The sequence below is a fragment of the Tiliqua scincoides genome, chromosome 2, assembly GCF_035046505.1.
Source record: "Tiliqua scincoides isolate rTilSci1 chromosome 2, rTilSci1.hap2, whole genome shotgun sequence".
NCBI lineage: Eukaryota > Metazoa > Chordata > Lepidosauria > Squamata > Scincidae > Tiliqua > Tiliqua scincoides.
Genome location: NC_089822.1, coordinates 48,120,167 through 48,142,398, shown reverse-complemented (window position 1 = coordinate 48,142,398; position 22,232 = coordinate 48,120,167). Strand labels below are relative to the sequence as shown.

The 22,232-nt window shown below is 40.3% G+C and overlaps 1 protein-coding gene across 1 annotated transcript in view; it reads right to left on the bottom strand.

Moving 5' to 3' along the window:
• MAN2A1 (mannosidase alpha class 2A member 1) overlaps nucleotides 1-22,232 on the bottom strand; it is a 78,867-nt gene that overhangs the window by 47,992 nt on the left and 8,643 nt on the right. The window contains exons 2-5 of the mRNA XM_066615714.1: nucleotides 10,325-10,579; nucleotides 5,753-5,897; nucleotides 4,908-5,079; nucleotides 865-992 (exon numbers count right to left, since the gene is read on the bottom strand). Coding sequence (XP_066471811.1) covers nucleotides 865-992; nucleotides 4,908-5,079; nucleotides 5,753-5,897; nucleotides 10,325-10,579 — 700 coding nt within the window. The remainder of the gene's footprint in view (nucleotides 1-864; nucleotides 993-4,907; nucleotides 5,080-5,752; nucleotides 5,898-10,324; nucleotides 10,580-22,232) is intronic.

Below are 22,232 nucleotides of genomic sequence, written 5' to 3'. Positions count from 1 at the left end.
GGCACTGGCACATTAATACATGCCCAATTCTATTCATTTATTCATGGGCAAAAGTATAATTTAGACTGTCCCACTCAAGAGCACTTAAGTTAAGAAATTAGAGTCCTTAATTTATTTATCAGTACTTGTAATTTTTTAGCCTTATTTAAAACCTGAACCACCAGTTGGTTCATTAGAATAAAATTTATTCTAGATTTATTGCTAATTTCAAAAATGTTTGACTTTCCAAGGTAACAACTAAAAATCAGTAGTTCCTCTTCTCTCATATACATCTGCCCTTCCCTTTTTGAAGCTAACTGTGCTGCAGCATTACATTCATGCCAGTGTTAACCTTCAGTAGTTCAAATCAGACTTGAAAATTACCTATGAATTAAAAAAGAATCACATCAGTATTACTATTTTATCACAGTTTTGAGAGCACCGTCAGAACAGTAAACAAAAACATTGATATGGTATGTTTTATATTCCACTTTGTTTGGGCAGATGATATCTGGGAAAGTTACTGGGAACAGTTAACTGCAAACTGTTGCTATCTAAGGACAAACTCAACATATTGATAATGGAAAGTAACAGCACTACTTAAACTGTCATTGCAGCAAGTTTATTACCACTAGCAGATCAGAACAAGATCCATCCGTTACCTAAACTGTTCACACTATCAGCACTGAGTAAGAGTCTGCCTAATGACACTATCATACATGCTTTGAAGTCAAGCACATTATATAAAAGTACTGAACTGTGGTTTTGCAACATACCTGTAAGTAGTCTATTATGGTATTGCAATATGCAAAACAAAAATCAAAAGGTAATGGATCATCTTCTAAAATGCTGTTAAAGAGGTATAAAAAATTTACATGAACTTACCTAGTGCCCTTTCTAGCCACTGATGCCCTTCTATTAACTGGTCAATTAATGCAAAATAATGGGAAGATGCTTCATCAGGCATGACCCATCCCCCTGTTACTATTTCAAATTGGCCATCATGAATTAACCTGAAAAACATAATTTTCTGAACTTATACACACATTTAACAATTATGATCAGTATATCCACTGCAGTATCACACACACTGAGGAGATCAACTTTCGTCACAACACTTGTATCTATCAAAGAGAACATTTAACTGTTTATATCTCCCTTTAGAAGTATTTATGCACTTTTATACAAAAAAATTGACAAGCTTTTATTACATACAAGAAATTTTTAACTATTCTGGGTTGACTGATTTGCTGAAATATAGTTGCACAACTTTAAGCTCCGATTTATTCTCCAACATCAAATGCTGCAGGCTAGGTGAAATAAAACGTGTTCACAAATAAATCTACTTAGGAGGAACTGTACTCACAATTCTTATATCCGAACTGTCATGGCAGTATTATATGCTATTCAAAAGAATCCACTTAAATAATCCAATGTTTGCCAAACCTTAGCAGATATGTTCATTTGGCTAAATATGAAAATGAAGAATTAATGTGGGCAGCCAGTTTTGATAAATTTGACATTCATTCCCTTATTATGAATGGTTCTCACACAGGGTATCAGTGGTTCTGATTTTTAGATTGTGAGCCCATTTGGGACAGGGAGCCATTAGATATTTGATTTTCTCTGTAAACCGCTTTGTGAACTTTTTGTTGAAAAGCGGTATATAAATACTGTTGTTGTTCTCACACATTTAGCACTGGGACCCACTTTTTAAAATGAAAATCTGTAAAGACCCACCAGAAGTGATATCATCAAGCAGGAAAATTTTTAACAATCCTAGGCTGCAATCCTACCCACACTTACCCAGGACTAAGTCCTATTTACTATCCTGTTTAGTATCATTGTTAAAAGAATATAGCTTGTTAAAAGTACAGGTCTGTAAAATTTCCCCAAATGCAATCACAACATACCATGTGTGCTAATGTATAACAAATAAAATATTGAAATGAATAGAGACCCACCTGAAATTGGCTTGCAACCCACAGTTTGAGAAACACTGGGCTAGATAATGGTGAAATAAGAAAAACTGCACTATTGTGTTTTGCTTGTTCCATTTTTCCCCTCCTGCAGATTCCTAATTCAAGTTTCTTCTCCAATTCCCATTCCTTAAAGAATCTGACTGCTTGCATAATGCCGTTTGGCATAGTGCGGGCAGCAAAGCTTGTAAACAAAGCCCATGGAAAATGGCATAGCCAGCAAAAGTGAGTCCTCCTGCATCTCCAAAGTAACACGATTCAGATCTTCTGAGCACCTACCCCATAAATATATATGCAACTAATTCCAAAGTAAGTATTGAACATTTCACTTTAGGTGGCAATCCAGTCAAAAAAAGTATTTTACTGTGTTTTACACTGTTACTTCTGAAGCATAAACTAATTAAACTAAGCATGAAAATTTACTTTGATCTAACAAAAGCCAAAAGGTTCTAACTGCTAATCACCAGGGCATTATACATTAGTAGCAGTATCAGAGAGAACACTCTCTACAAATAAATAGGGATAATTTCTGTTGGTTCAGTTATGAATAGAGAATCCCGATTGCCCAATTACAAGCAGGGAGATCGGAGTTTGTATGGCCTGGCCAGAACACGTGAGCCCCTTCCCCTGCAAGGGGATTGGTGGAGCGCTGCTGCTGGGGGGAGCAGAGGTATTTTAAGGACACAGCAACAGCCCCCCTTGCTTCTTTGCTCATGGGCACCAAGCGGACAATGAAACTGGATCTGGAACACTAGGGTTGACAAGTTTGGGCCTGGTTCTCTAGCCAGAAATTATCTGAAGTTGTCAACACCTCAGAAGACTTAGGAAAGGTAAATTGTTTGAGTTGTGTATTATCCTCCCAGCAACTTTGCTTGTGACTAGCCACTTCTGAAAGAGTATTAGTCTAGATGGGCAGTCATCTTTTTTTTCAGTAAGACAATCCTTATTTGCAATGTACTATGTCATTCAATAGAGAAAAATAACTTTGAGCTTTAAAAATACTGTAGATCACACAGATACTATGGGCTGCATACCCAAAGGCTCCTTTCTTCTGTCACAAAGAAGCCTTTCAATACAACCCTATGGCACTAACTTTAAAGCACGATTTTCAGCTGCCTGGATTCCTTATAGAGATCAACAAAAAGGTGTGAATCAAGCAAGTTGTGTGAAAACACCCAGAATATTGACTTGCTCTACTTTTAGACCATGATACTCACTGCTGAATATTTATGTACTACTGCAATAGCAAGTAGAGACAATACCATTCTGACTCTGGGCACTACAAGCAAAATATCTAAGGGAAAAGAAGGAGCGAATGTTGATCTCCATGCTTTTATTCCAGCAGAGCAATGCAAAGTTAATTTGTTTCTCTTTCTGGAATTACGGCACCACATTTTACACAGCAATTTTATAATATGCACTTGTCATATATATAGTTTTCAATTCAATGATTCAGTCACACTATCAGATCAACCTCACCAACTGTCCAACTTGATTTGTACATAAAGCTAAAGAAGACATGATGACTTTGACTTGAGTTTGAGTTTGACTTCAATCAGTGACACGAACTTATGCTTCTACCAACGGCTTGTAACAAGTAGATAAATAATGTACTTTCAACAACAGCTTTTGAACCAAAGTCGTATAAATTAAATAGTGGAAGTGTAAAATGTACATTTTCATTTACAAGTGTCCCGTGTTATCTACAGAAGTTCCATTCCCAGAACCCCCATGAACGCCAAAACCCGCAGATAATAAAATCAATAGGTCTGGGCATCTTCAGCAGTGACAGGAGCTATGCTCCCATAGTCTCCAGAGGGTGTCCTGAGGCCCGTGGAGGCCAAAAGGCCTTATAAAGGCCTAAAACATCACTTCAGGGGGACTCCAGAAGTGACCTTTCTAAGGTCTCCCAAAGGCCTTAGAAGGCATCCTGATAATCAAATCCGCGGTAACAGGTAAATCAACAGGTAACAAGGAACCATTGTACTGAGAGAAGTGAAAATAACCAATGTTGTATTCAATGCGGTATACTACAGGTTATCAACACTCACTTTTGATAAGATTTGTGAAGTTGAAAACTTTACATCTTCAGCAGTAATACACAATTGTCCTTTAAGTGACAATGGAAGTTTGTTAAGATGAGTGAGAGAATGGTTTTAATTCCTTGAAACTGAAGCATTAGTTGCCAATGTAAGAAGCAAAAAATCTATGAGCTGTATCCAGTCTTCCTTCTGCTCACATAAGGGGACAGATGTATACAGAAGTGACAATGCAAGGTCCAAATAAAATTTAGTTTTCTGCTTCCACAATGCATTATGGGGAATGTTACACACAGAATGTTTGCAGAAATTCTTCTGCAAGCATTTGCACAACTGCACATAGAACACCACAAAATGCTACCTTGTTTTCACATGCATACGGCAGTATACAAGTTACATAATTCTTGAATGTTGCTTCAGATTCTGATGGCAAGTACTTGAACTGGTACCCCTACATGTAGCTGAAAGTAAAAGGGGAGTGACTGCCAGAAGGGAAATTGGATTCAGCCATCACATTATGACATAAACTGTTGGGAGAAATCTGCCTAATTTAACAACTCCCACTTACATTTCTGAGTTGTAAAAGCTAGCCAAATTACAACCTTGTCTATGTTTTGAGCTGTAACCAGACACTATTTTCATACAAGAACAGATCTCATAATGAATTAAGATTTCTTCTAAGCATTCATGCTTGTAGTCCTCAGAAGTATGTTTAAAAAATACTGCTAAATTGAGCTGCATGAAATAGAGCCACAATTCAGCTACACATGAACACACTACAATTTATGAAGCTACAATTACAGCATACAACCATAGTTAATAGAAATGTAGTTTATTATTAAACTGCCTTGAGGGCCTCTGGTAGGTCAAAGGCAGGATATACATCCAATAAAGAAAAAACTATTCAAACCTTTTCACAGCATCCTTCTTTTGGCTATCTATTCCATCCCACCACTTTGAGAAATAAGATATTTCAGACCACATAAATTTCCTGGTTTTGTCTTCTTGCAGTTTTAACACCATGTTATTGAGTATATGCTGGGTCTGATCTCTGAAATAATCATCAAATGTCTTTAGCCAACCTGATAAAAAGAAGAAACCACAAATGCTGAGAACATTTAGACTAAAATTTAAAACACACACACACACAAAGAATTTCCCAGAAGTAATTACCGTATTTAACATTAAAACAGGAAGAAGTTGGAAGAACTGAAGAAAAGACTCCTGGAAAATGTTTAATAACAGATTGTGTTTTTAGAACATGTGCTCCACTGAAGGAGACAAATGAAAAGGAAGATTCTTAATGTGACAACCAATCTCTTCCTATTTCAATGTCACTTAGGCCAGACTAAGCCTGGCTTAGCAGGAGAACTAATCAGATTTTTACAGATTTGACGCACTGCAATGGAAGAACGGCATTACTACTCTCAGGTACTCTACATATATGCCAAAGGATCTCAAGGGAGTTGCAGTTCCTCACAGCACAAGTGCTCAGGGCTACATAAGCTCAAAGCAAAAAAAGGGCTCTCATATCACTGGGTACACAAGGGATACAAGATATACTTGCTGATTTCATACCATGTGACACTACCTCAGAACCAAAGGAAAGAATACTTGAGCAGAAATAGAAAGTACACAACTTCACAGTCCAAATGACAGATTATATTCTAAACGTGAGACTCCTTCAGCCACATCTCAGGGTTCAGATACAACTAACACAAAAATCCATTTTCAAATGCTTTGTAATTGCAGTACCTGGATCATTATGTGAGTGAGGCACAACAAAAACTTGAAGAGGTTCATTATCCCACTCATGTTCATCATATGAGATATCAAACCCTTGCTTCCAAACTCCACCATCTGGATTATCGAAAGGAAGAAGGTCATAGACATCTAACATCTACAATGGACAAAAGAAATAGGCTATGTTAGGTCATGAAGTAGGTGAAAGGCACAACTCTGCACTTTTAAAACCCATTGCTATGATCAGTGATATTAAAAACTAAGTGACAAGTGATCAGCACAATCATCACATAGGAAATCTGTTTATGGGCTTCATTTAAAGAGCACTGACATGGAACTGTATCCCAAATTTAAGTCATGACTAAGTGCCATTGATTTCAGTGAGACAGGCCTAAACAATATATTTCCCTCGAGATACAGTATAAACCTGTGGATTCCAAACCGGTGGGTTGTGACCCACCAGCCAGGGAAGCACTTGTCCCTGCTCCTTTAAAGGATGGGGAGAAATAGCAACACAATGCCCAGGATCTATTGTTATAGCGCCTTGGGGAGCCTTGCAGAGGCAGCTGCAGGGCTCCCCATGCCCTCCAAAGGCCAGCTCTCCCTCAGGTAATCCTCCTTCCCCCCCCCCGCCAGCAATCTGAGGGATCACAATGTTGCCATAGCCCCTCTCCCCCACACACTTAAGTGTTTCCAACTCCCTTGTAGCAGTTTGAGAAGCACTGACTTTCATAACATAACATTCGCAGTGTTAACCATACACAGGGGGCACAACCATTTTTTGATAACCATCTCAGCAATTCACATCTTTGATTCCATGATAGTATTGCATGGTAGGGAGCTCTCACAGCATTTGTGATATCTGCATTGGGATGAGGTGGGAAGTTACTTGGGAAAACTGTTTTCCCAACTTCTCTTTTCACTTCCCTCACCTTCCATTTGCTTTTTTCATTCTGGTTTTCTCCACCAACTTGTTTTTCTGCCTCTCCCACTGCTTTTCATTTCTTTTTTCTCTTCCTGCCCACCTTGTCCTTCATTTCCTTCTCTTCCCCCCAACTGCCTTGGTTCTCACTTTTCCTATCCATGTCTTCTTCCAACAGCCCTATTCCTCCCAAACTTTTTTGTTCACAATGCATTCTTTTGTTCCCCCCAAAACCACATTGACTGCAAGCAGACATGAAAAGCTCAACATAGACCATTCTCAAACATGCAACTTGGTGCTTACAGGGGAAAAAAACCACACCAAAACACAGTCATGAGGAAACCTAAGAACACAGCGACATCATTTTTAGTCCAAAACATCCATGCAACCACACAGTATCATTTAGAACAGTGTTTCTCAACATTAGTCCTCTGCTGCACCTCTTCATAGCCCACCTATCTGAAGCACCACCAAAGTAACTGGCGATGACATCATAGCCAATTACGTCTGGGTTGGAAGGCGAGATGTAATGTGACAAACACCAGTAAAAGATGGGTAGATGGGAGGGCTTTTTCAAGCACAGAAAAGCATGCTTCGGAGCCTCCTACCGCTGTTTGTTGTGTCGCATTCCTGGTCTCACTGGCTGGGCGGCAGGTGTTCAGGAGTCCCATGAGTACCACCAGACACTACCTCAAGTATACCACTGGTTTAGAATGAGATGCTATGTGGCAATGATCCACTTTTGATCCACCTTTAATCTTAACCAGGACAAATTAAACTCTGAATGCAACCCATGAGCTTCCATGAATGTATTGGGTTGGGTAAAAAAAACCATGCATGGAAGGAAAATAACTGCTACTCTACCACTGTTCTGCAAACATTTCACAAAGACTGTCCACAGAGCAGATTTTGCAGTAATTTCCATCTTGCTTATGCAAGGGGTGGTGCAGGTGAAAGAATATTTTTGGATATAGCTTCATTTTTCTCACACAACATTCTAGGTTTTCCAAGGTCCAGAGCAGCCAATAACACCGGCTGTATGTCATGAGGCACTTCTGAATTCAACCTAGACATTCTGCATGTAGGACATGATAAACAAAACACTTCTACCTACTTACTATAGACACATTTTTATTTTCAAGTACTCCGATCACTTAGCTCAGTTTTATCACTATGATTAATTCATGTACGACTATATTCTGTAAACACAAGGGTATTCCAGTGTCACTGAACACAACACTATGTAGAGTAGAGAAATCATACTTGATCCTTAGCTAGTCTGGATGATCAGAGTATTGCTATTTATACTTGTAATAGATCATATTAGAACGTGTCTCCTTAAGTATTTTAAGCACATTTTAAGAATAATGGTGTAATCATCTGCAAATACAGGGTTATCTTTACACCCTCAAATATTCAATTTATTTTTAAAAGCACATAAAGTGACACAAGTGGTAAAAAGCAAATCAAAATGTCAGACTCTTAACACTGTAAGGCACACCCTTATATTGAGTCAGATCCTTGGCCCATCAAAGTCAGAATTGTCTACATTGGTGGACTACTGCTAGTCAGAGTTTCAGACAGGAATCCAAAACCTGGAGATGCTGGATATTGAACAAAGGACCTTCTGCATGCAAAGTAGATGGTCTTCCTTGAGCTATGGTCTCTCTCTTACAGCTCCTGACTTAACCACTGTGATGGGGATTGTGCGATATCCAAGAATTTTGCTAGCTGACCCCTTGGTCAATCTTTGATTTCAGATCCCTTAGTATTTAATATTTTAAAGTAGTCATACAGGGCAACACTTCGCTCTTTGCTCAGTAGCACAATATTGATGGAAACTCCTTGCATGAGTAGAAGTAGAGTTGTAGTTATCCAGTGGGTCCTTGCATGACTGGAACTCTCCATTTATTCATTTGTGTATGGAAGGAGATTCTGACAGTGGCATGCTGCAGTGCCAAAAGGTCTGTATGCTGTCTATATAAATTAATGACGTAACAAGAATTCCTATTTTTAATGTAATGTACATAAAAATCAATGCTTTACAACACTGGCAGGAAAAGGCATTATTCTATGCAAACAGCCATTTTAAAGTGCAAAACTTTCAGTAAATAACACTGTAACCATATAATGCTCCATTCTGTAAACAAATGTGACTTTTAATTTATTATAAGAGTCAGCCATGTGTACCCACTTCGAGACTACCACACAAGTAGAGAAAGAATGGACTAGAACGGCAAAGGATCTTCTTTACAACAAAGAAACAGCATTGAAATATATCTCAGACCAAGACAAATTGGTTGTGGATGTAGCAGCCAGCAAAATTTTTCACCTCTCAGGCTTCTACACATTTCAGGATCAGAAAAAACCCACACACCACCACTGCCAGGGCAGCACGACATCCAACACTACCCAATGCTGCAGCCACAGCTGCAGCGCTCTGGAGGGGGGAAATTCAGCTGCCGTGCCTATCATGTGATTTTCTCAAACCCAGAAGTGCAGGACTTCTGGCTTTATTCAAAGGGAACATGCAAATAAAGGAACTGCCTTCATTCTCACAGTTCCTGCAAATAAAACCGGAAGACTGAGACTTCTTCACTAAGTCACACTAAGAAGGTGGAGGATCTGCTTTTCGCTAGAGTGAGCAGGAAGCTGATCAAAGCATCCATGGTGAGCTGGAATGAGATGGTGCCAGACTCAGGGTGAAGGGCACCCTGAATCTGTTGTGCCCTTTCCTCTGCCACCAACACAATCCGCATAAGGTGGCTTCATGGTTAGGTTGGCAGTGAAAGGTATAAATCCAATTTTATATAAAGACAAGCATTAAAAGCACATTTCCAACCCCTGGGGTGGTAGAAATGCTTGCTAAATGTCACCATGGCAGGAAAAAGATTAAAAAGCTTTTATTCAAAAGTTAAAAACCCAAATGTTTCTTGATCTAACTTAAAATTCATTACAGTAAGGCTGCAGTCCTATACACACTTAACAGGAAGTAAGTCCAATTGAAAAAAATGGGCTTCTTTCTGAAACAAGTAGGGTAAAACAAGTTCTCTTCTGCCCCTGCTGCCTGCTTTCCTTTCTGATTAGAATGGGGGTACAAGAAACACAGATACACACACAAACATGCCTAGGGAGCACTACAGGGGGGACAGACTGAACAGTTATACTGTGTGAATCCCCCCCCCCCCCAGAATGTGTGAGAGAGAATCTTCCTCCCTCTGGCAATGGCTCCTCCAGAACCTCCACCCAGCCCAGAGGCTCCTACTGCAACGACACTGCACCAGCAGGTGTGTCATGTTTGTAGCAAAGTCGCCCCTCCGCTGCAGCCCTATCACCAATTCCAAGATGTCAGGAACAAATTTTGACCATGGTGACCTGCATTTGCTGAGGCTCTGCCTCAGACTACAATATACTCAAACTGAAGCTATCTTACAACCATACAAAATCCCACTGAACTTCAGTAGAATTTGCTTTTCTCCAAGTAATTTTGATTACATAGCTTAAATGAACACACAGATCAACCAGATGAAATTGTCTGTTAGACACTTTCAACCTACTTCTCAAGAACAGCTCTGAATTCTTGAAGTGATGACATCCATGACAAAAGGACTCATTAAACAGTGAGGAGGAAAAGGAGAAGTAACCATTCATAAGCATCTTACCTGTACCTCTGAAGCCTGACTTCCACTTTTTGAAGCAAACTGGCAATCTTCAGGATCAACAGTGATGTATGTAGTGGCAAAAGGCTCAGAAAAGTTTCCTTGACCAAAGTTCATCCCTTCTGGCACATGCTGTCCATCTTTAACAGATTCACTCAGATTGATCACAGAGTCTCTTATGTTTGAAATAATTTCATTATTTTCTGCTAGTAAGCGTTCCAAGTGGTCTATTTTCTCTTGTAGTATTGAAAGTTGACCCTGTTGAGAGACACATCATTAGTCTTCCAAATGTGGCAGCTACACCGAGCAAATAGATGTACATCATTTACAATATTTCAGAAGATAGGGCTTCACAATTTATTGAATTGCCTTGAGCATTCAAATAAACCAGGAATACAGCAAAAAAGAGCTCATGACTATTTTTCAAGAACAGCTACAAAGACAACTTTCCCAGAAAAGGAATTTAGGACTATTTAGTTCTATAATTACCCTATACCAATCTAGGGCTTAACCAATCAAACAGCCACAGTGCAAAAAAAAAAAAATCACACTGCAAATCTGCTGCAATCCAATTTAGAAGATGAGCATTTTCAATTTTATCTTTTCAAGTCCACCAATAGTCATGTTTTCAATTACAAGCATATACAAAGACCTGTTCCACTATTTAAAGCAGCCCTCTAAATTCTAGAATTAGAATAATCTATTACAGAGGTCCAAGATGACAACATCACCTACTTTATGAACATAAAAATGACTTTATATTATGAATTGTCATACATTTAGAAACAGAAGCTCAATTTCTCAATCTGGAGAATTAATGACATTTCTCAGAGCTTCCTTCAAATTTCAACCTTGTACTCCACAGAACAGTCCAGGCACACATTTCACTGGTTTTAGAGGGCAGGTTCACCACTTTCCCCAAGGTAAACTGTTTACTTCTCAAACTCACTACACCATAGTGTTTCTGAGCACTGATACACATTTCTTTCCTCATTTATGGCAATAATTTCACACACTTCCCCCCCCAGATAGTACTTTCTTTTTTTGTAACAAGTGTGCTAGATTGCCAAAGCATTAAAAGGAGGCAATATTTTGTATGTGAAAAAGTATGATGCCGCCACTTCCTGCCCTGCCCATCCTGTATTCCTCTCTACAAAATCTTTATAAGCAAAATATGGAACGATACCCCACAAGAGTCTGTGACATTATTTGCAATGGAGTTAACGAAAAGTAACTCAAATTCTTTCACCCCAGTGCACTGTGATCTTATGAATAATTATGTTTTTTTTCTTGAAGTTAATACTTATATACCGCTTTTCAACAAAAAGTTCAAAGTGATTTAAAAAGCCAAACATTCTCTAGACGAGTGCTTCTCAAGCTATCCGATGTGGCAGGCTGGCAATTTTTCCAATGTGCCAGGGACAAGTACCACATACACAGTAGCACACACCGCCCCAATCCATGGATCCCATATTCACAGTTTCACTTATCTGAGGTCTACAAATTCCCCCAAGCACAAATGTGTATCTGTCTGTAGCCCTCCTGTCACTGTCTTCTAAGCATTTGTCTCCTGTGCTAATCACTTCCTGTTAGTGTCGCATTGATTGCAGCCCTCCAATCTGTAGTGGGGTTCTTAGAGGGCTCTTTGATAGGAACACCCGAGGATGCCAGAATCTGAAGATAATGGGATCCACAGTGGGACTCTTAAAGGACCTCCAGCAAGGCTTCTGAGAGAAACTTTATCATGGGTACAAAGTTTCTTTTGGGCCCTTTCCCAAAGAGGGAGGGGGTGAAACAGAGTGGGGGATGGCAATGGGGTGGGCAGAATGGGGGCAAAATAGGCAGAAGGAACATGGTAACAGCTGGAATAGTCTTTGGAGTCCAGGTCTACTAGTCTTCCCAATGCAGAGCTCAGGTCTATCTACCTGCCCAACACAGGCAGCTAGATAAAGTAATACTGAAAACCAAACACACTCCTAAGTCTCTCTAAAACCTTTCAAATATAGAAAATCATTGCAGGAGATTGTATCATTGTATTTCAGCTCACACTAGAATGCAAAGTGTCCTGTATACACTAAAACGGACTTCTGTAGCAGCTGCAATCCTGCAGCTGTGTCACTGAGCTCCTGTATACACCTTCATGTTAAGTGGATCCACAAACCAAAGAGCTACTGTAGCAGGTCAGTTTCCTTCCAGATGTGACACTGTTAAGGAATGTATGCATTCCTAGGACTGGTATGTATGGTTTGTGGCAGTAGTCGCAGCCATGTGCCACAGTACTCACTGCCCCCAGCAGCCTGCACGGGTAGTGAGTCTGGGTGAGATCAGAAAATGGAAGATTCCAGGAAATTTCTGGGCCCTCGCCTTTGGCTCCTGGGCCCCCTTTCTACCCTGGTCCTAGGTACAAATTACCTCCTTTACCCCCCCCCCCCCAGGCTCTGACCTCTAGTTATGACCGGAGGTGTTCTGAGATGTGGGATGCCTCCTGGCTGCAACAGGAAAGCACTTCCTGCTGCATCTGGGAGATCAGGTTGCCCCTACACAGCAGGTTCAGAATCCATGGTTAGACAAATCCACAGGCTCCAAATCTGTGGCTAAAGAGGATTGACCTGTATTGTGCATTACTTGTAACTATTGTGGCTGACCCTAACCACCCCACCTACCCCCACTGGCAAGGTCCACTGCATCTCTGTGGAGGGATGGGCCCTGTGGAGCACAGGCCCACGTATAAATGGATCCGACTCTGCAGCTGCCATACAAATTGCAGCAGCATAGAACTAATCTGAAAGAAACACAGCAATGATATTTTCTTCTAGGCTAATTCTATAGTATTGCAGCTTCCAAAGCAGCCAATGGGCTTATTCTCCGCTGCCGCCGCCATCCCCCCAAAAAAAAAATCAAGGGGAGGCTCTGGAAGCAAGCAGTGGGGAAAAGCAATTGCTACTCCTCTTTAATCCTTCAAGGTTAAGGTAGGTGGGAGGATGAAGAACTTACCCATCAGTCTGCTTGCTTGCTGCCACCTACCAGTTGAGCAGCAAATAGGGCAGGGGGAGATACGACATACAAAGAAACCCCAAAACTTGCCTATTTCTAGGGCCTATCCCAACTTGATGGTCACCTTGTTCTTTGTGTTCCTCCATCTGTTATACTTTATATTATACTAAGCACACTGACTTGAAAGCCTCAACCAAAGTACAACATACAAATGTATTCAGTAAACAAACCCTTCTGAACAGAGTCTGAGCAAATGAAGTTTCACATGCCAGGCAGTGCTTTGGACTTCAGTTTCTCAAACAAAAACCCTCTACCCCACCTGAACAAATGTTTCAAAAGCAGTCTGCAATGTGACATTGTGGGGGAAGAAAGTAAAAGAAGTCTCATCAATATGAACCAAATCTCAGGTGCACTTAAGTGCTTACAGTAACTCAAGGCTTAGACTAGAGTGAGAAATGTTTTAAAAATTGAAGTTTAAAGGGGGAAAAATGTCATTTCCAATGGTAAGTATGATTTCCATTACCCTGTCCTGCAATATAAAGCAAAAGGTATGTCACTAATATTGAACTTGTGGTGGTAAAGCCCCTGACAAATGAATATGACAGCACAGAGCATCAACAGACACTCCAATGGTTCAATTTACAAAGCACCCAGAATGTCTCAGTCCAGTTTCTGAGAAAAAAAGGTCAAATTGCTAGTTTGGCTGGAATTAAAATCTCACAGAAGCCACAGGTAGAGGAGCAGCTTTGTGGGGCAGGTTAGAGACTAGGAAGTGATTGATATGGGGCAAAAACCCAAAGGCAGGGTGGTTGAAGGAAGAGGGTACATAGCAGACAGCCAACCAAAAATCTGGGATTTGAGGAAAGGACCAGTGAAGGCTTAAGGAAGAGAGCAGAAAAGACAAGGAACTGAGGCATGAAGGAGCAAAGTCCTTAATGCAGGCTGTATGCTTGGTATTGGAGAAAGAGTGCTAATAACGCTGGTCAAGAAAAACTGTTAAAAGAAATGGAACTAAAACTAAGCCCTTGAGAAACAATGTATAGCAGAAATAGAGATTCAAGGAGAAGGTAGGTGCATTGCAAATTTTACACAGGGCCTAAGCACAGGAGTTGTACACTACTGGCAGAAAGACATCTGACAGAAAAGGCAGACTTGGCGGTCAGGGAAGCATACACCAAATGGTCAATGAGGCATCATGCTACTAGGTTTACAGTGTAGTTGTGAAAAAGCAGATTCTATCCTCATTATAATATTGTGCCCTGTTAACTTAAGGGCAGGCAGTTACTCGAGATTGAATTTCATGTTCTGATCTAAACTCTTCAGCCAATTATTGCCTGACCACATCTCTAAATACATCCCCATAAAATGAGGTACAAATCAGAGTCAAATGATTACATTTTCTCCTCTTAATACAAAATATTCAGTCAGGCAGATTACCACTTGCTACTTCCCTATGGAGGCAAATATTCACTTGAAGAGAATGGGCTGCACTATTAATTATTTCCTGATGGTGCACTAAGACACTCAGTACCAAGGCCTTGCCCAAGGAAAGAAAAAGGAAGTTTAATACGCACGATAAGGAAGAGCCAATATTTAAATAGCAGCAAGACTTCCCATTTTGCATGTTATGTTTCACATATAGTAAGTGGTAGGCTAAAGTATGCAAGCCTGAGGATTACTTTTGATCTCACTTTCCATGAATGTGAGACAATTCCACAGATGGGGCAAATGCTGGAAGTCTACACAAGGGTCTATACCCATGCCAGGTCAATCCTTGAAGCAGTGAGCGTCTGCTGCTGGCTGTGCTCTCCACCATTGCCCAGTAAGCCAGGGTTCATGCGAAAAATTACCATTTTCCCCCATGCCATTATGACATTGTTGGGGGCTGCCACTTCCAAGTGCTGTTAAATAGCGCCATGATGAGAGGATGATCTGCTGCTTCTGTCTACTCTCCTTTCCAACTGCTTCCCAGGAAGTTTCCCCATTGGGTTGTCTTACTGAGAGGCAATGGAGAGCAGGTGGCAGCAATGGATACAAGTCCTTCATGCTACCATCAGTAACAGCAGCAGTGACAAGGAAGGTGCACTGCTTCTCAATTCACTGCCTGGCTCCAGAGCACTAAGTGGGGGCGAGCACCAAGATTCACACGCTTTCTAAAAGAGTGGGGTGGAAACCCTTGCTGGGCTTTCACCCAGAGCCCTCAAAAAGCTTGAATAGACCAAATCTATTGATAAATAGATTTGACATTACATGCAAAGCTAGTTTTTAGAAATGGCTACTACCCAAGGCTTAGCAGCAATCACATGAGGGCAGAAGAAGCAGGGAAAATTTGTGCACAACAGAGAATTCATAGAAATCCCACCGTCTGTTCCTAGTCCCAGTTCTTTGCACATCCAAGTCTTATAATTAAGCAAGCTGCAGCTTCACAGCAACTAAATGCAAGTTCTCTCTATTTTAAATAAAGAAATTAATTAGGATTAAGCCCAAAAGCTGTGGAAGAATTCCCACTGCTCATCAGGGGAGAAAAAGTTATGAATTCTAAAAATCCAGGAAGCTGATGTTTATAGTGGCATGTTCCTACACTCTGAGAAAGAGGCATTCCAGAGCAACATTGCCCAAATTAGGGATATTCTGGAGACATGGTACTTGTTCAGAATGCTATGAATTGTTTTTCTCCCCTGCCCATTTTCTGTGAAACCTGTTCTAGACTGAAGGAGTGTTACTTAAACATCAGCCTGATCCTTTGCCAGCTCACTCAAAACTAAGACTCATAAAGTTCAATGAGACTAGCACTCAAGTAGAGCTTGGGTATGTGAACCAGCCATAACAATCTGGTCAGTTATCAAATAATAAAGCAGCATTGTTAAGGCATTGACTTTATTAGAACAAAAATATACTTATGCTAATTACAAGTTAGTTAAGCTGCTGTTGTGAAACCAAATTAGGTTTAATAAACTCAATGACTATTAACAGTGTTGCGCAAGGTTTCCATAAATCCTGAATGATTCCCTGAATAGTTTTTTTGAATTTTTTCCTGGAGCACATAATCAGTTACAGTTACCCAATACTTAAAAAATGAGGCTAAATGCAGAAGCAACAGAAACTATTAAAAGCAAAGGTCAGTTGTTAAAAAGGCAGCTGTGCTAAATAGCCTGCTCTTCAAATATCATCAGCACAGTTTTCAACTGGTTTTTCAGCTCCATCGTCACCAGATTTGTCAACAATATGCCACTGGCAGCTGCAGGGTTAGGAGTCGAACTGCCTTCTCTCCTGCCCTGGCTAATGAATGACATCATAATGACATTTTGCTTCAAAGTCAAACTTCCATCTACACAATGGCAAATTCAGTTTTACAGACGACATTTCCCCATCATCAAAAAGGTGGTTAGTCAACAGATCAATTAATCAGCATGCCACATTTACTAACAAGAAAGGAGGTACAGGATTGCCTGCCCTAGCCCATTACACCTAAGCTACAATTTCTTCAATGCGGTGAAAAAGAGTGAAGGGGCAGTTTTTTGTACTCATCGACAATTGTAGTCACTGGCAATTCAATGAAAGAGACGGAAGTAAATTTTTAATAAGGTCACTGCATTGATTCTGGCTCAAGTACATACATTGTCCTTGCTTTCACATTTCTGCGAAATGTAGTTGTCTTGCAGGTGTTACCAGTTCAACAGGCCTCAACTCCTTTACACCTCTCAATGCACCAGAATTACAGACACCATAACGGCACTACTTTTTTAACATTATTTTGCACACACTACAAACTGCTAATGGTAAAAATAGACATACGAGGTGAAACCAAGTTACTCCTAATTTATATACTACTCTTAAACTTCTTTCACAATTTACAGTACTCACTTTCAATCCAATTTTACTACTGAGGAATGAAGGCTACAAATTAACTTTCCCCAAGCCAAACTAGATTTCATTTCTGCCATGAGCTTCACCAGATCAATATCCTATTATCTATTTACTGGAGACAATATACACTGTATCCTGTTTCATATACTCCTAATATACACCAAGAATGGTAAAACATTGCCACACATCTTACTTATTCATTCAATAGCCTACACCAGGTCAAATTAGCAACTTTGGTACTCACTTTTGCATGAATCCTGTCGTTTGTTTTCTAATTTTAAGATGATTTCCAACCAACTTGTTTTATCTTCTGTTTAATATACATGGCAATGCCTTCTTTTAGCCTGTTCAAATGAACTGCCTACTAAAAGGAACAGTCATGCATGTCTATCTTCAGAACATAGCTATGCTTAAAAGAACACACTCATTGAGAAAATCTCACTTTCCATGTGACAGTTTTTTGGGGACGCGCTTTTGGGGTACCTACGAATTTGAACATTCCAAGGAAAAATATGGATATTATGGCAGCAATGAGAAAGTTAAATTTTAAATAGAGTGCTGAAGTGTAGCTCTATGCCCCCTGGTGGCACATCAACCAAATGTCCAAGGCAAAAAATCTGCACAAATTATCTGAAATAAAACTGGAATGTTGAAACTTTATCAATTCCCTATTATGCATTTTCAAATCAGCAAATTACATAAAAAATGATTTCAGACAATGAGTAGTGTTATTTCATCATTATCACAATCAGTCAGGATCACATTCAATGATTCAAAAAAATAAAGATACAATCTTTAACTATAAAATGAACACTTTGGAATCCCAGTACAATTTAGTACCTGCTTTTCCACAAACATTTAGAGGTTATCACATACCTTCAATATTTTATGAAGTCACACAAGTCTGATTATGCGTCTAGATAGTATAAGTATAACTGTAGGCATTTATAATGCTTTGTCCATTTTCACAGGGACTGAAAAGATTTCTTTTCTGTAGTAATCCTTTTGCAATCCAATATACAACTGGCATATACCACTTTAGAAAATAAATTATTTAATTCTCACTGCAGCAGGACAGGACAACTCTTACAGCTGGGAAAAATATGCAAGTCCTACCCCCATTAGGAACTTATTTCCTAACAGGTCTGTACAGTGTTTCAGTCTTAGCCTTCAAGGGAGTGATTCTGCTTAGCCTTCTTTCATGAGTTCAGCAAGTCCTCACTTGTCAATAGGTTTTTGGAAGCTTCAACTTTAAGTGAAAAAGTGAAACCAATTTTACCACAGGCTAATTGATATGTACCTGTATATTTATGGTTAACTGTATTAAATCCTGCCTGTGCTATTCACACACACTCACAATATCTGTATAATACACACACATTATACAGTACGCCCCCTTCCTGGGCAGCCTGGCATGGCCCCCACACAGCACCCCAAGGCCAGGCTCAAAGAGTGCTAAAGCAAATCTTGGGGAGCTGTCCAGCAGCTGCTGAAGCAAAAGGCTTTCTGGGGCACACCCTTCCTGCCTCACTGGGCAACAAAAAGGTGTGTTCAAGGCCAGGCAGGCCCTGATGGTGTCAGTAGGAGGGAGACATGGTCTTGCCTGGTTCTCAAGCCACAGGACCCCACTGAGCAAGGCATATATAGCAGTACTCCCATTCTGGTGGGAACAGGAAGCAAGCAGGACAAGAAAGTAAAAGGTGGCAAGGGATAGGACCCTGTTTTTGAAGCTGCAACGGGCCGGAAAGTAGGAGCGGACAAGGAGGGTGGTGCCAGTCTCATTAACATTATAATGAAACGTCACTGAACAAAAAAGGCATTAAGTGAAGACTTCCTGTACAGAGTGCACCAAACAAGCCATCTCTTGGTTCTAAGCAGATGTCATCCGGCAACACCTGGAAGCCACACAGCCAAAGACATGGTCCAGTTAGTTGCAAACCAATATGTTTCCCTTGTTATACCAACAAGAAACTCGGCTGCGATCTTATCGCGTTGCAAGTGAAACAAGGTCACTCAAAGATAAAGTAATGATTTAAATTTAAAAGCCATTTAAAAAGCCCCCCAAACAAAGAGGCCCTGTATGCTTCTTGGATTCTACAGAATGTTTAGGGCATAAAGATACTACTATAACTTATCTCACTGTCTAGAAAAGAAGAACTCCTCTGCAAACAAAGAGTAGCAGCAAAAACAGAAGGGGACATGTAGTTGTGTTTGGACATCAGCAGCACGAAAATTCTGGATTTTTCCATTGTAGTTTTATTCTCACTGCTGCCTTAGGGAGTGAGAATTCTAAAACAATGGTAAACTGTGAGCTGTGGTTCCCCAGGAAGCAGTGGAAACCAGCCAGGGGAGCCATGGAATCCTCACAAAACCTGCTACCCTATAGAATGTATAGGATTGTAGCCCTGATGGGGAGCTACAACCAATGGCCCAGTAACTCAAGTCAAAATTGTTTGGAACCACAAGCCTAAATGTACCAGAATTCAGGCAAGCTCCATAAGTATATCTTTTAAATTTGAGAGCAGATGAGAGAGAATGCTGAAGGTTTCGGTGGAAAGATGATGAGGCTTTTGCAGGCAAGCTTCCTAGCAGATTATATTAAAAGTCGTAGCAGATTGGTGACAGAAATGCCTGCCATAGAGTAATGAAAGCCTCCCTGCATGATACAGGGAAAATCAGCAAAAAAAAAAAAAGGGGGGGGGAGACAAAAATACAAAAAGGAAAAGGAGCCCTTCTTTTCCCTCTCTCAGAACCCTGTCCCCATCCTTCCATACAGCAATAAAAATAAGTCAGGTTCACAGCATCATTTCTAGATGAAATATCTGAGAACACTATCATTGAACATAAAATATCCAAATGCAAATGGGAAGCTTAGTTGAGCAAAGTTATTCAGAAGTGCAAAATACAGCACTCAAAACATTTTTCCTGCACTTTTTCACTATGGCAGACCACTGTACAGTTGTTCTGCACTTAGTAATTTGGATGTTTACCAAGGTGTTCATGGTTTGCTTATGACATGATAGGAGTCATACCTCTTAAACACAACAAAATACCATTTGCAAATATCTCATTTATGAGCTGGAAATTGACTTTCAGAATCACTTAACAGGGAACAGAGATCAAGGTTGCTGCAACATTGTCCATAAAACCATGCCAACAGTTCAAAAGTTACTCTCAAGTGAATAAAGTACACAAAATAGAAAATGACACTCTCCAGAAAAGCTTTGTGGTCTTATCACAATTACTAAAAGAAAAGCAATACAGTACTTAGCACAAACTACTTAAAAGTAACATCTTTCAATACACCTTAATAAAGTTACAGTTTTACAAAACCACTTCTGAATGAATCTAATGCCTCAAAGACAAACACTTCATTTGCACAACAGCCACTTTCAAAACCATAAACTTTCATTAACTCTTAGTCAGACGGGTTGATTAAGCCATTTCTGTCCAACATTGCATATATGCCAAATGCATACACCTGTAAGCCAGGCAAAAAGGGTTAAGGGTCAACAGATGGGATCTTAGATAGGCTCAGTGCTGAAATAAATCCCTAGCAAGCCTTCTGTAACTTCTCACTCCAGGACTTCCTCAAGTACAGGGAGGCCCCCATATCTGCAGATCAGATCTGCAGGGCCCCAGCACATGCCCCTTTCAATGGCAAGGAAACTCCATTCCCTCACCTCTAGAGGGACCTCTGAGTCCAGCAGAGGCCATGGATGTCTGTCTCTGGCCTCTGCCAGGCTCAGACTGAATCCTAGAATGAAAAAGTCACTTCTTTCATAAAACCGGAAGTTATTTTTAATGCTTTATAAAGCATTAGGAGGCCCAGGGAAGCCTTATAAGGCATTAAAAAAGGTCATTTCTGATTTTATGAAAAAAACAGAAATGACTTTTTTCATTCTCAAGCTCAATCTGAGACCAGCAGAGATCATGGACTAACGTCCATGGGCTGATGGGCTTAGGACAGGGGTCTCCAAACTTTTTGGCCAGAGGGCCACATCAAATATCTGGCGTTGTGTGGAGAGCCAGAAAAAAATTTAAACATAAAATTTAAATAAATAAATTAGAGATGGAACTTAGATGAGTGAATAAATGAATGAAAGGGCTCTCAATCTCTCTGGCCCTCAGAACACCCTCCAGACAATCAGAGCACAGTTCTGGTCATGTTCAGTTGAGTGGGTCAGAGGCTTTCAGGGGACAAGAAGCTGGCCGCAGGCCAGAAAGAGGTTTGCTGTGGGTTGCATCTGGCCACCAGGCCGGGGTTTGGAGACCCCTGGATTAGAGGATGCTCTGAAGGTGAGCACAGCTGCCAGGGCACGCCTGTATGTGTAGGTTCGAATGGCCATGTGGTATTTCAAGGCTTTTCCTTCCAAGTCTAATGATAAATTGGTGTGGGTTCTTGTACCTTGAGGATGGACGGACGGACGCACACACACACACACACACAAAAGAATACAACTTTAACTCTGATACTACTCATGGCAGAGTTCAGGATTTTTTTAAAAAAGCTAACATACATTAGAGTATTCAACACAAATTATGAAACTTGAAAACTTAAAATGCGTGTGCATTCCTTCTAAGGCCCAGTCTATTAACCAAATGGTTGATTTTTTTCTTTAAACAAGATGTATTACTGTGAGTGAAAATAAACTGAGAGATATGAGCAAACGGAATAAAACAGTATTGGCTGTTATGGGAAAGTGAAAATCTTAACTTTGCAAACATTAACTGCCTTGTCACACGTAATCATACCACTTTTACTATTATTTTGACAGATGTACTCTGCTCTTCATGAATAAGAATGTGATTCTCTCCACAACGTGAAGTTCCCAACACTTTTAGTCATAGACCATTCCCTAAGCTGTTTTCCAAAGCAACAGTATCCAGTCAGCACATGCCCAGATTTCTACAGCTCACCTGGTTTTATAAACTGCAGCCAGAATTTACTGTTATTCCCAACTTGCTAAGTAGCATCTGTGACTCAGCAATAGTGTCTGCATGACAAATCCAGGGTGATGGTGGTTGGATTTGAACTAGGAGACCCGGG